Consider the following 12236-nt stretch of genomic DNA (forward strand, 5'->3'; position numbering starts at 1 on the left):
CCCCGCTACCCGCGCCGGGGCCGCCCGTGCCCCGTGCAAAGGCGAGGTCGCCCCTGTCCCCGCTCCTTCTCCTTCTCCTCCTCCGCAAGGGTTTCTCTCACGACTAGCCCTTACTGGACCCCCAAACCCCCCCCCCCCCCCGCTGCTCCCCACGGTTTTAACCAACAGGAACAACAGGCACAAGACCAGTCTGAGCTCTCATTCATAGAGGTCATTGCATCCTTCGTTGCCACGAAAGGCAGAAGAAAGTAACACAAAGTGAACTGGAACAAAATAACGCGCTTGCAGGTGCCCCGCACGGGCTGCCTTTTCCCGTGCCTACCAGGCACGCAAGGAAACTGTCATCTTTGGAATCCTTTAGCCATAGTATCCAACCCCTCCGAAATTACTGGTTTAATCGGTTTCACTCCTGACCTCGCAGAAAGTTTTTGCAAGCTAAAAAAGATACATTTAGTAAGTAGGGTAATGTCCCATGAAAACCACTTACCAGGAAAGAATCCAGATGACATTTTCTGATTCACATGCAAAAACTAGTTTCTTATTCCTCAAATAAAGTTTTCACCCACATGCAGTTGAAGTGTTCATTCTTAATACATTCCAGCCAGAGTAGTACTTAGTTTAGCTAAACCAGGTGGTGTGCTAATCATCAGATCTTCAAATAACACAAACTTTCTTAAACTAAGCAGTTATTTGAAGGACATTATAAAGGGACACCAGTCAATTGACACAGCAAACAAGTTTACGAACAAACTTTGAGTTTCTACATAGCACATCTAAATTAGGTTTATAAAATTTCATTATGCAAATCCCACTGTCAGTCATTATCAGCACACACCACAAGATGAACAGACACTGGCACATGCAGTGTTGACATCAGTAAAATACAAAAACCTGTGGTGCATCTTTAAAAACCCTTTTAACTTAATACGGGACTGACATTTTAAAAATTACTGCATGTATATTTAATCACATTTTGATCTGAAAGCGTGTTAAGTCACAATTAGGTGTAGACGCAACTCATTAACTCCTGTATTTTGTGTTGCTTAGTTAATAGGACAGTCACTTGCATCCCAAGTACCAGGTTCAGATTCCTTTACTGACTGTTTGGATACAATTTAAGTTTGTATTTTCTGCTGCCCAGAGCAGTGTTCTAGCCTGGGACTGACTTCTCAATCTCTGCTAGTTCACATGGTAGATTCACTTGAACAGGAATCAGAACCCAGATTTTTTTCCACTTCAACAAAGGCCTTAATCAGCTGGCTACAGTTACAAAATAATTTACATAAACCATTTCAGCAAAGGCAGATCAACAAGAGTAACCTAAGGCCATACACTTAAGATGTCTCCTCAAAGCTGAAGACCATGTTCACATTAAGTAGAGAAGTTTCAATCAAGGTCTCTGACACTCCAGCTTATTGATCTCACTGAGACATAAGATAGATATTACTTGAGGACTGTTAGAAAGAAACAGTCTAGCATTCAGAAAGGTAATATTTTGGTTCAGAAACATTGAAGCTAACTTAAGTCTCTCATTCTTCCTAGCCCAGATTATGTGAGTTCAATCTGACTTTGCCAACAGTTTGGGGCCCAGCTGAAACTGCCATTTTGTGCATGTGAAGCAAACTGAAATAACTTACAGCGCTAAGACAGTGAAAAAGAACTGACAGCTTACTAATGTAGAGTGGTTCAGTTTCAAAAAAAAAATCCAAAATACTTTGAGTCATCAGCAGAAGAATTCCATTCAGAAATTCCTTGTTCAGCTTCTTGCCTTAAGCAAAGAGCAATGACATAGGTAAACACACACCCTTCACATAGGATTCCTCACAGCTTTGATGTACCCTCTCTCCTCCATTCAGGAGGATGGTATTCCATCCCTGCAAATGCTGTGTTTGACGCAGATTCCCTTTAGATCTGAATACAAAACCAAAGTCAGCTACATAAGGCTGCTGTAATAGTAGCACACTCTTGGTTTATGTCTGGGAAAACAGGACACATGATCCCCAGAGCTGCAGCAGGATAGTCATCTTTAATCATTAACCTCTATGGCCTTCCTGTTTTATATTACAGCATTCAGCTAATCAGTACCTGTATCTCTCCCAATGTGCTGCTTTAATTAGCTCTTCTAAGGAGACTAAATCTAAGCATATTTACTTTCATTTTAGATTTGCATTCTCATCACCTTCTATTTCCTGCTGGCAGTTCAAAGTTCCATCTCTCCCCAAACTGGATGCTCTTTGGACAAGTTACTCAGTTGCAAAGGAAGCATTTTTTCTCCTGAAATAAGAACACTTATCCAGCAGTTTATGAGAGCTAATGACCTTAATGAAAGTTCTTCATTTCCCGCCCCTGACTGGGGCAGCTTAGCAAATTCTGTATAGATTTCTTCCCACAAAGGGAACCATGCTAAGCTACCCAAAGTTTATAACAGCAGTAAAGTGAGAATATTTAAAGGCAAGTGATTGTGTTTTTCTTAGAGATTCCGGAAGTTGTAAAATACAGCCATATGGCTGTAAGTGACTAGGAGGAAATAAGGACACATGTAAGTAGTTGGCTTTAAGATTTCTACACTTCCTTTCAAAAGTTTTAATAGCATTGTTTTAAGTATAAGCCTACAAACCAAAAGATCGTCTGAAATACAGAACAATCAAATATGGACCCTTCCCTTCCCTCATAAATTAAACATTATACAGTTATATTCTTCTATTTCTCAATACAGAAGAGCCATTCCAAGCGAACAGCTGGCTTCTGAAACTATCAAGAGCTTGGGCAAAACTACATGCAAGAAGAGGAAGTGTTAACTCAACACTTAACTGACATTTTCTCCATGTTTTCATTTAGGAACTTGAGGTGCTCAATCTGTAGCATCCAGTTTTGGAAGCAACTATGTTTACTATTTATTGTGACTCCAAAGATCATTGAAACATTTTACATATGACAACAGGGCCCCAAATTCCCCTCACAGATCAGCTGAAAAGCCCTCCACGTAAATGTTTTCCTTCTATTTGTCTGTTGAACAAACTTTAAGTTCCTGGAGTTTTTCACTTAAATAGGTAGTATCTGCCTCTGTCAGATTTTCTGAATCTGAGAGATTTTCAAGAAACCTGGTTCCTGCACAGGGCTTTCCTGTTATTGGATCTATGACATTCCCAACCTTGAAAACAATTTCAGCCAGTTCGTGTTTCACATGCTTGCTCCTCCGCTCAGGCAAAGCTTTTAGAAGAACAATGTCTCCGACAACACACTGCTGCAATGGATCATGGGCAAAATACGTTTTTCGCTTGTTAAAGAACTGTGGAAGGAAAAGTAAACCTTGGCATTAGGTTTCAGAATAAAGCAATGATAAATACTTTTAATACAAAATGAACTAAGTTTCTCTAATGAGAAGTACAGTTTTGCATAATTATTTGCCTTTGGTTTCCTGATGAGTTCAAGTCTGAAGAGAAGTGCAACTGTACACAGTATTGTTTTTTCAAGAAAGCACAGTATGACCACCCTCTCCCAACTTGTATGTTATTTCCAACAAGAGTCTGTGAAAAAGGAGATGAGGAAGGGAGCAAAGGTACAAAAAGCTGCTGATAGTATGTGGATACAGGCGAAGATAAGCTCTTCTTCACTTAACAGATGCCCTTTTCTAGCATCACCACTTTCCATTGGCCTTTCTCTGCTTATAGTTCTTGTTCTGCCATTTTAGCCTTCTCTCTCCTTGGGATGTTCCACTTCCACACTGCTTCAGCAAGATAGCTGCCTTGGCTCTTCCAAGCTGAATAATCTGACTTTCCTGAACAGTTTATACTTCAAGAACAAATATCAATTCTTACCCATTCTAACATTCTTAAAGCTCATCAGCCCTGGGTTTGGTGTTGCACCAAAGTTCATCTTTTTTTCCTCCAAGTTTTCTTGCTCAATTCATTTTCTTTCATGCAATAGTACAATATTTAGTCTTATTGATACTCCAGGATTCAGAATCTCTCCTTTAAGGAGAAAATCAACAGGTTCTTCTACTGGATAAAGTACTGGACTGGATTTCACAAGACCCATTATCCCAGGACCCACAAGAACCCCACCCTATCCCTAGCCTTCTGGTCACCAAGGGCAAGTTATTTCACCCACCTGTGCCATAGCTTCCCCATCTAAAATTGGGAAAATATTAATTTTAACCTCCCTACTTGAGATGCATTGACAAGAAATAAATGAAAGGCTCTTCTAGCACACCACAGTATAGACTGAAATACTAAGTATGCTCATAATTATGCATACTGGAAAACAGCTACAGAAATGTACTGGAAAAGTATCTCAGTAATGTCAAGTTTCAAAGACAAAGCATACTCCAAATGAACATTAAAAAAACTATCAATCTAAGCATGAAGCAAAGCCTACTTTCCCAGCTCAGATCAGAGTGCATTAAAAAATACTTTGAAGATACATTTAGCAGATAATCTGTATTGAAAGGTCTGACAATACACTGCTTTTCATCTTTTACAGTCATCCTCACAGCCAAATCATTACGCAAGTCCCTCAAGGAGTTTACAGTATAAAGAGCTATTAAAAATTCTAAGAGTCAAATTAAACATTCACCCACACAGAATACAAAAATTAGCTTGTAAAACAAATTGTTAACCAGCTTTTACCTTTAATAAGTAAGGATCTAGCACCAGCCTTGTCACTCTCACTTTGGCAGTTTTCTGCATTTTGGTTCCTATTACTTTCCCTACTATCCATTTTGCATGGACAGCTCCACGTGGTACAGACATTGTTTAGGTATGGTCATCCAGTGCCTGGCAACAAGCAAGCAGACATGTTATTTTAACAAAAAGAAAAATCAGTTTCCGATCAATAGCAAAGTTATAATCTTGGTTTCAAACTAACAACTTAATTATATTGTTTCTTGGGGAAGTAAGGCTAGATACAAACAGTTCAAACTTTCCTATATTGCACTAACTCAGTCTTGCATTAAAGGTATTATCAGACAGGATATGAACTGCTGCTATTATGAGGAAAAGTTACTTCAGGATAGCAATAACAATGGAAATAACAGTTTAAGAATGAGACCTTATCTCACATGACCCACAAGATTCCTCCAAACCACACTGACTTTGTTACACACAAAAGACAAACATGTAGCTGTGGAAATCATTACAAATTGAACTTATACTCCAACAGCTGGTGTTGTCCATCAGCTCTGTGTGTGAATAGAGCTAACCAGAATGCAAAACAAAAGGGACTGATAAATCAGCCTATAAGTTGACTCTGGAAAATCATTTGCTTGTGTGTATACCATAATTACTAGTTTAGGCAGTGGAAAGTGAGGAAAGGAATAAAATTCTCAAAATGTACTTGAGATATCAAAGACGTATTTTCATGATCTAAAATCAAGGTAGCCACTTTTGAGTTAGCTCTTTCAGTACAAGTAATTATGATAGTACCCCATTAATTTTGCCTAAATAGAGAGAGCTTTCTCTATCACCCTTGCAAGATTTACAGTCAAAATAGGAATCTGAAAGTTAAAAAAGTTTAAACAATATTAAGAGTATCAGTGAGCAGAGATTATCTCCTTTTCTCTCCCAGCTAGCTAGGCACTGTCAACACGTATTGATGTCTCCAAGCACGATGACACCTATCCGTTCTACAACATCAAAGCAGGAGCTCGAGCACAGAGCTGCCCGTACGCAGGATGAAGCGCTTCGCCCGGCGAGGCCTGGGGCCGCCTCCAGCGCCCCAGCTTGGCTGCGCGGCCCCGGGGCTGGAGCGGCGCCCTAGAACAAGGCCCCCCGCGCTAAAGCAGGGCTAACGGACAGAGAAGGGACGAGCGCGCACGGAGCAGCACCCGCAAAGCGCCGGAGCGCGGCCGGGGCAGGGGCCAGGCGCCTCCGTGAGAGGAAAACGAAGCAGAACAGGTTTGGGGCCTCCCCAGCCCTCCCCGCCAGGCCCGGCTCAGCTCGCCACACCGTCCCCACAGGCAGGGCCCCGCTCCACAGTCCCCTCCCGGCTCTCAAGCCGCCAAGGGGAGGGTGGGCCCGGCCCCGGAGCGCCCCCGGCCCAGCCCGGCCGCCTCCCGCAGCCCCTCTCACCGCCGCCACCCGCCGCCGCGGCGCCTCACGGGCCTTAAAGAAGCGGAGGCGGAAAAGGCGGAGCCCAGGGCGGAAGGGCCGCGCGGAGGAGGGGCGGGGCCAACGGTGGGGAAGGGGGCGGTGTCATGGCGGGAGGGTTTAAAGGCGCAGGCAGCCACTTTCTCCTGAGGCTGCCACTGTTCCTGTCGCCGCTAGGGGGACAGAGTGGGGACGCCGTGCTGGCCCTGGGCACCCYTTAGGGCCCCTTTGGGGGTAATAAGTGCTGGAAACGTGGGGGGCTTCTCCCTCCACCGGGCTGAGGGGCCCTGACTGGGCCTGCAGCCAGGGCATGGCAGGGAGCAGGGTGCTGGGCCCCCTTTCCTCAGGGCCCTGGTGGCCTCTCGGTGGCTGTGGTGCTCCCGGGAGGCCCCATCCCCGGGGGAGGCCTGCTGGGCCGGGCCTGGCCTTGCCCCAGCCCTGAGTGTGCGGGCAGTGCGGCCCCTTTGCCCCCTTTTTGGTATCATCTGCCATGTGCTGCCCCGCAGGGCTGGTCCCCGGCCCGCCCAGGGCTCCCTCGAGGGGCGCGCGGCGGAGGTGAGCATGTGGAGGTGTGGTGATGGAGGCGCCGTTTGTACGCTTTGAATCTGGGGGGGGGGTAAAGGTGTGTGGAAAGGGAACTTTCCTCTTTTTGTGGAGGGGTGAACGCAGGTCTGTTCTCACAGGAATTAATTCTGTGCTCTTCTGCCCATAGCTGGAATAAAGATGGGAAAATGGGCTAAATCTGGGGGGGGGGGTTCATGTAAATCTACAGAAATTCGAACGTGTCAGAGACGAGAGGAGAACTGGCCTGTCGTCCTCGCTTACCTGCGCTCTGGTAGAAATTAAGTTTAAACATATCTAAAATCAGCGCCTAGAGAAACTTCCAGATTGAATAAAGGCAAAAAGAGCCTTGGCTCTGCTGTTGCATTCAAGCTAACTTGCCGCTGGCAGCTCCTGGAGGGTGCTGCCTCCCTTTGCTCCTCTGACTTCAGCCTGGGGCTAGCTTTGCATCTTTTTAACCTGTGTTCGCTCACCTTTTTTCATTGGCAAGTATTTTGGCTGCTGCCCRTTTTTCAGGCTCGTTTTCTTTAGGCGTAATTGTTCTATCGTCTGTCACCACAGGAAGAAGGCAGGTAGGGAATCGTGTTTATTTAATAGGACAACACTGTGCAACTTTGCTATTTAAGGTGGCTGGGTATGGTGAGAACAGACTATTCTTTGTGTTGCTGGAGACACTGTTGAAATAGTTTATCAAATATTGCCAAAGAGATTGTTTGAAAGTTCACTATCAGTTCTTAGAAATATGCAAGTCAAGACTCATGGGCTTGTTCCTGAAACCTGGGCTTTTATTTTAGTGTCTTGTTGCTTGAATTGCAGTGGAGAGAAGTTGGGAGGAGTCTTGCTGGCACAGGCAGGAAATGGTTAAGATCCCTTCGTATCACCTGGGGAAGCAATTCTTTGATTTTTCAGAGGGCGCTAACATGCTGCAGTTCATAGGAAACAAAGAAAAGGGGATCAACTATAAAAGTTGTGCTTGAATTTTATTTTCAGTGACAGAACTTGTGAGGGCTGCACATTGATGTCTGCTGAAAAATACGGAATTTTGGATCAAAAGGGATTTTTTTTTCCTATCCTGGTTCAGAAAAGGATCTGGGAAGTAAGTCTGATTCCAACTGGTGACTTTAGATAACTTCTTTTTTAGCTTGAGAGGTAAGAAAAATATTTATATCACTGACCCATTTTAAAACAATGAATTAATTGCTTAAATTGTTACTTAGGCAGGGCAGGGAACACAGGCAGAAGTGTGAGTCAATGACTGTAAAAAAGCTCGCTTTTTTTCCTTTATTGCCTGCATTCAGTTTACTTGCATTAACTTCTGAGCTTAAGTGTAGAAACTCAGGAGACAGGAGAAACACGACGAAGCAGGGGATCTTAGGAATAAGAGTTGCAGTAAATATTTCAGCGATGAAAAGGCTTTCAAATTGTAGCAGTATCTCTGCTAATGTACTTTGCACTTGGTGCATCGCGCATCTTCTGTTGGTGCCTCTTAAAGTGCTTCCTAAACCTTGTTTTATTAAAACACACTGCACCCACATAGGTTATATGTTTCAGGCTTTGGTAAGGACTTTTCTGGCAGATGGACTGCCCTGTACATGTGCTGCACACTAACCTGGAAGGACAGACCGCTTCTTGGGCTATTAGAGAAGGGGCTCTCTATTTCTAGCCTGTCCACTGCTGAGACCAAGGAGGTTTACCTTAAAAAGTGATGCTGGCTTTGTGCATCCATGTCAGACTTGGTGAGATCAGAGATGCTTTTTTCAATTGAGTTTGGCTCACCAAAGTGTGATTGGATGGTAACACCTYGTGCACAGTTGTTACTGAAAGCAAGTGTCATGTAGAGGAAAACCTTTATATCCTATGCAGAGCCCTGCAAACCATCCATTTAGCTTGGAAATACTAAACTGAAATAAAATAATACTCTCCCTCTTGGGAAGGTTAATTACAGCTTGCTAGTCAAGGTATTTCTCAGTGTCTCAGCCTCTGTAATGTACTGAAGTCTGGAGGATTTTATTGAGCTTGTTGGAGGTGCTGTTTTCATTTTCTTTCAGACTGTACTTTTAAGTTAACAGTGGAAGTAAGTGGTATCTAGGATATGGGTTGTTCCCCAGTTCGATAAGCTGTATGGCGCAGTGGTGTAGCACCGCTGCCCATCTAGTGCTGTGATGTAGATAAGCATTAGTCCTTGCAAGAGTCGCCTCGCCAGTTCTTCTTGCTGTTGCCTGCTGTTCCCGGTTTCCCTTGCACCCCCACGTTTTGCTCTGGTGCTGGTTTCTCGTTGCCAGGAAGGGAGCAGATTGTAATCCAATAGGAGCTGGAGAATGTTAGTTCTTTCATCTTAATGCAAACACACAGAAAGGCAGCGTTAGTACTGTTTAGTTCCTGCAAGCTATAGTCCTCATTTCTGCATTCCTGTTCCCCCATCGAGCAAAGCTCTTATCTTTCTGTTAGTTTTCATTAGGTGCTGGGGAAGCTGTGGACATTCACAGCTTCTAAACTCTCAGTTCACAGATTCTGGTTGGACAGGAATCTCTTTTCACCCCGCCCTGTTTTGGATTAATGTATTATTTGGTAAGGTTATGATGACATGCTGTGAGCTATCCCATTTTGCTGCTTCTGGATCTTGAGCTTATGTCCCTCTGGCAACTGCATAAATAAATCATTGGAACTCAATGACAGAAACTGTATCTTGAAACAAGTTGCGCATGATTCACAGTTCAAAGCTGTTATTATTAGCAAGAGATCTTGATAGTGTATCGCTTTTGCATTTAAATCAAAGATTGCAAACCTGGATTGCCTTATTCTGCAAGAATTCTCTTATTTGAAAAGTTATTTTTCTAAATACTTATGTGCTTTTGCTTATGTTATCAGTAGCTGACATTCATTTAAACTCAGTGTGAATCTCTTCTCTTCTATTTCTCTCCCAGTACTGCTGATTAAAATGGAGTTTACATTTCTTGGGAAAATATAATATTTGAAAGTCTTTTTACTGTGAGACAGAATGTACTYTTCCATGGAAAGAAATTCTGGAAAGGAAAAAAAGTGCTATTGGAAATCTTGAACAAATTATATTGTCATTTAAACTATGTTATACAAGGGGGGAAAAAAAAGAACTTCAGAGTAAAAATGAAGGGCTTTGGAGTTTTTTGTCATATTTTGAGAAAATGGATACATTCTCTTGAAATAGTTCAGTTTTATCTGTTCAGCATTTTCCATATGAAACTCTTTGAGAACATTCTATACCGGCCCCAACTCCAAGTTCTTGTTTAGTTGAATTGGCTGGTTCAAATTACATATTAAAAATGAAGTCAAGTTTTTTCTTCTTTTGTCTTCAGCCTTTGGTGTTTTTTTTCTGAAGAGAACTAATAGAAGGGTTTGTATCCAGTATTTTGTAGTGGTTCATGCTTCTAATACCTTAACTGCTGTATCCAATGGCACACTTTCTTTCAGTAACACTGCGGATGTTGAGGAAAACTGGACAGGAAAGACCTTTGGAATGTAACAGGTGAAAATACAATTTTGCCATCAGCTCTGCAGCTTGAAGATCAGAGACTTAAAAATTTGCTGGAATATTTATGCTGCTGTTTTGGATACCTTTGCATGATACTCTGACTCTCAAGATTATTGCAGTTACATTCCACCATACTACTATGGTGACTTGGATGCTTTCAAAATATTCCTTTCCCTTTAGTTGAAAACACCTTCATATGTAAATAGAAGGGACCTGAGCTCTGCTAAGTAGTGTGCCCTGAAAGGGTATCTAAGTTATAGAGCAAAGGCACTCTGTGGAAAGATCTGTTTTGCACTTCCCTCAAAACTATTCCCAAGACAAGGGGGTACTCTGGGGTTGAAGGTACTTGGTAGTGCCCTGGATGTGCCTCCCCTGAGTTAAATTTTGAGTCCCGGAAGCACGCTGTCTCGCACTGATCCTCTGGAGCCTGAATTGACTTCTCCTAGTGCTGGCGGCAGGAGGCCTAGCACTCCGAGTGCTGGAGGACCAGGGTGGGAAGAGAGCTGTAGGGGAAATACTGCTCCCTCCTGTCTCGGTGCAGGAGCAGATACCCTCACACCTTTCCTGATGGAAGCTTTTCTAACTTGTTCAGAAAGATGGAAACTGCATCCTGGGCTTTTCCAGCATCGTAGTATCTTATTGTTAGAGAATTTTTCTCAGTGTGTAACCTTGCTGCAGTTTAAGCCCGTTATTTCTTGACCTGACTGTTGTGGTCATAGAGAGCAGACATTATCTTCGTGTCTCATCACACTTGTCCCTTCTGTATACTAACCAGATCTTTCATTTTACCTTGCAGATTGGGTTTTCTAGCCCTTGAATCTCTCCTTTGAACTCACTCCAGTTGTGTGTCTTGAAGTGTGTTGCCCCAAACTGGACACGAGACTTCAGCAGAAGCTTTACCAGGGACAACTGGAGGGAGAGGACGTCTCAACTGGTCTCAGTGCTGTCAGAAAGATGAATTTCTTCCTGAGCTTCTCCTCCCCACTCTGAATTGTCTCAAATATTTGTTCCGATTTCCATGTGATTTGGTAACTAACTCATCTGTTCTCTGCCTCAACTTCCCTACAAGTCAAAAAAGAAAACTTTCATACACGTTTTTCCTCTTATTAGCTATTTGGGATTTTTGGATGAGGGGCAAATGCAAAGTAAGTGGAAAATATTCAGTATTCTTGCATGCCAATTTAGAACTCAGCAGAAGAAAGAGACAAGATATTTTATAAAATATTGGAAGATTTGGACAAATGGAACTTTTCAGTTTAAACTAGAACTTTATTTTGGAATTTCTTAAGGAGAAATTGAAAGTCTGCCACATTATAATAGCCTTATTTTGTAGGAAACCAAGAATGCCTTAGTCTCCTTGTAGCCTTTATAGCTCGCAGACATTAACTAGGCTGTGCAAGTCTGAACTATTAATTTTATAAAATAAAAACAAGAAAATTTTACAGACTGATTTCCTATGCTCAAAAATAAGCATCTGAGAACTGCATAGTACAAATTCACAGCACATCATTTAGCCCTAGCTTTCAGTGTTTGGTTTGACTGGTATCCTCAAAACCCTCTGGCAATGGAACGAACATATGTTTTCATGCATTTTATTTTTGAAGGCATGCAGTCAATTGCATTTAAAATATAAGCTTTTTGAAGGAATATTCTGTAGGCTTATGCAAAATTTAATTTCACATCACAAGTCCACTGGAAAAATCAGTGTTTCAAATAGCTTTCATCACTGTGAGTTAGTATACCCAAGAGAACAGGGTAAATTCAGCTTAATTTCACTAGCATTTGTATTATTGCAGGGAGTTAAGATCTTATGACGTGAATAAATGCAACAGATTAGTTGCTCAGGGAGCAATAACTGATGGAAAAGGGTTGAGGTGGGGTTGATATCATATATTTTCGCTGTGTAATGCAGCTTTCTGCTGTGTGTTTTACAAACAGAGCTTCCGCTGAGGCATTTGTTGCAGAGAGACTGTAGGGGGAATTTTGCTTGGATATGGGAAAGGGATGAGGAATGTCGTATTTATGTTGCCATGCCTCAAAATCCAAGTGTTACCTATGTGAAACTGTGCCCATTTATCCAT

The 12236-nt window shown here is 42.6% G+C and overlaps 1 protein-coding gene across 1 annotated transcript; it reads right to left on the reverse strand.

Annotated features, from left to right (window-relative positions):
* Positions 1 to 567: 567 nt before the first annotated feature.
* Positions 568 to 6141, reverse strand: MRPS17 (mitochondrial ribosomal protein S17). Its single transcript, XM_026092188.1, has 3 exons — positions 6069 to 6141; positions 4629 to 4775; positions 568 to 3289 (listed from the first exon to the last, which is right to left on the reverse strand). The coding sequence occupies exons 2-3, from the start codon at positions 4749 to 4751 to the stop codon at positions 2999 to 3001; spliced, it is 414 nt and encodes a 137-aa protein (XP_025947973.1). The 5' UTR covers positions 4752 to 4775; positions 6069 to 6141; the 3' UTR covers positions 568 to 2998.
* Positions 6142 to 12236: the final 6095 nt, after the last annotated feature.

The sequence above is a fragment of the Apteryx rowi genome, unplaced genomic scaffold (genome assembly GCF_003343035.1).
Source record: "Apteryx rowi isolate R43461 unplaced genomic scaffold, aptRow1 scaffold_944, whole genome shotgun sequence".
In the NCBI taxonomy this organism is placed as follows: Eukaryota; Metazoa; Chordata; class Aves; order Apterygiformes; family Apterygidae; genus Apteryx; species Apteryx rowi.

What these genes read in the sequence shown, in the direction of transcription:
- MRPS17 (XM_026092188.1), bottom strand. Translation starts at nt 4,751, where the DNA reads ATGTCTGTACCACGTGGAGCTGTCCATGCAAAATGGATAGTAGGGAAA. An exon ending in TAGATCCTTACTTATTAAAG is followed by an intron (nt 3,290 to 4,628) that starts GTAAAAGCTGGT and finishes TTCCTTCCACAG; the next exon opens with TTCTTTAACAAGCGAAAAAC.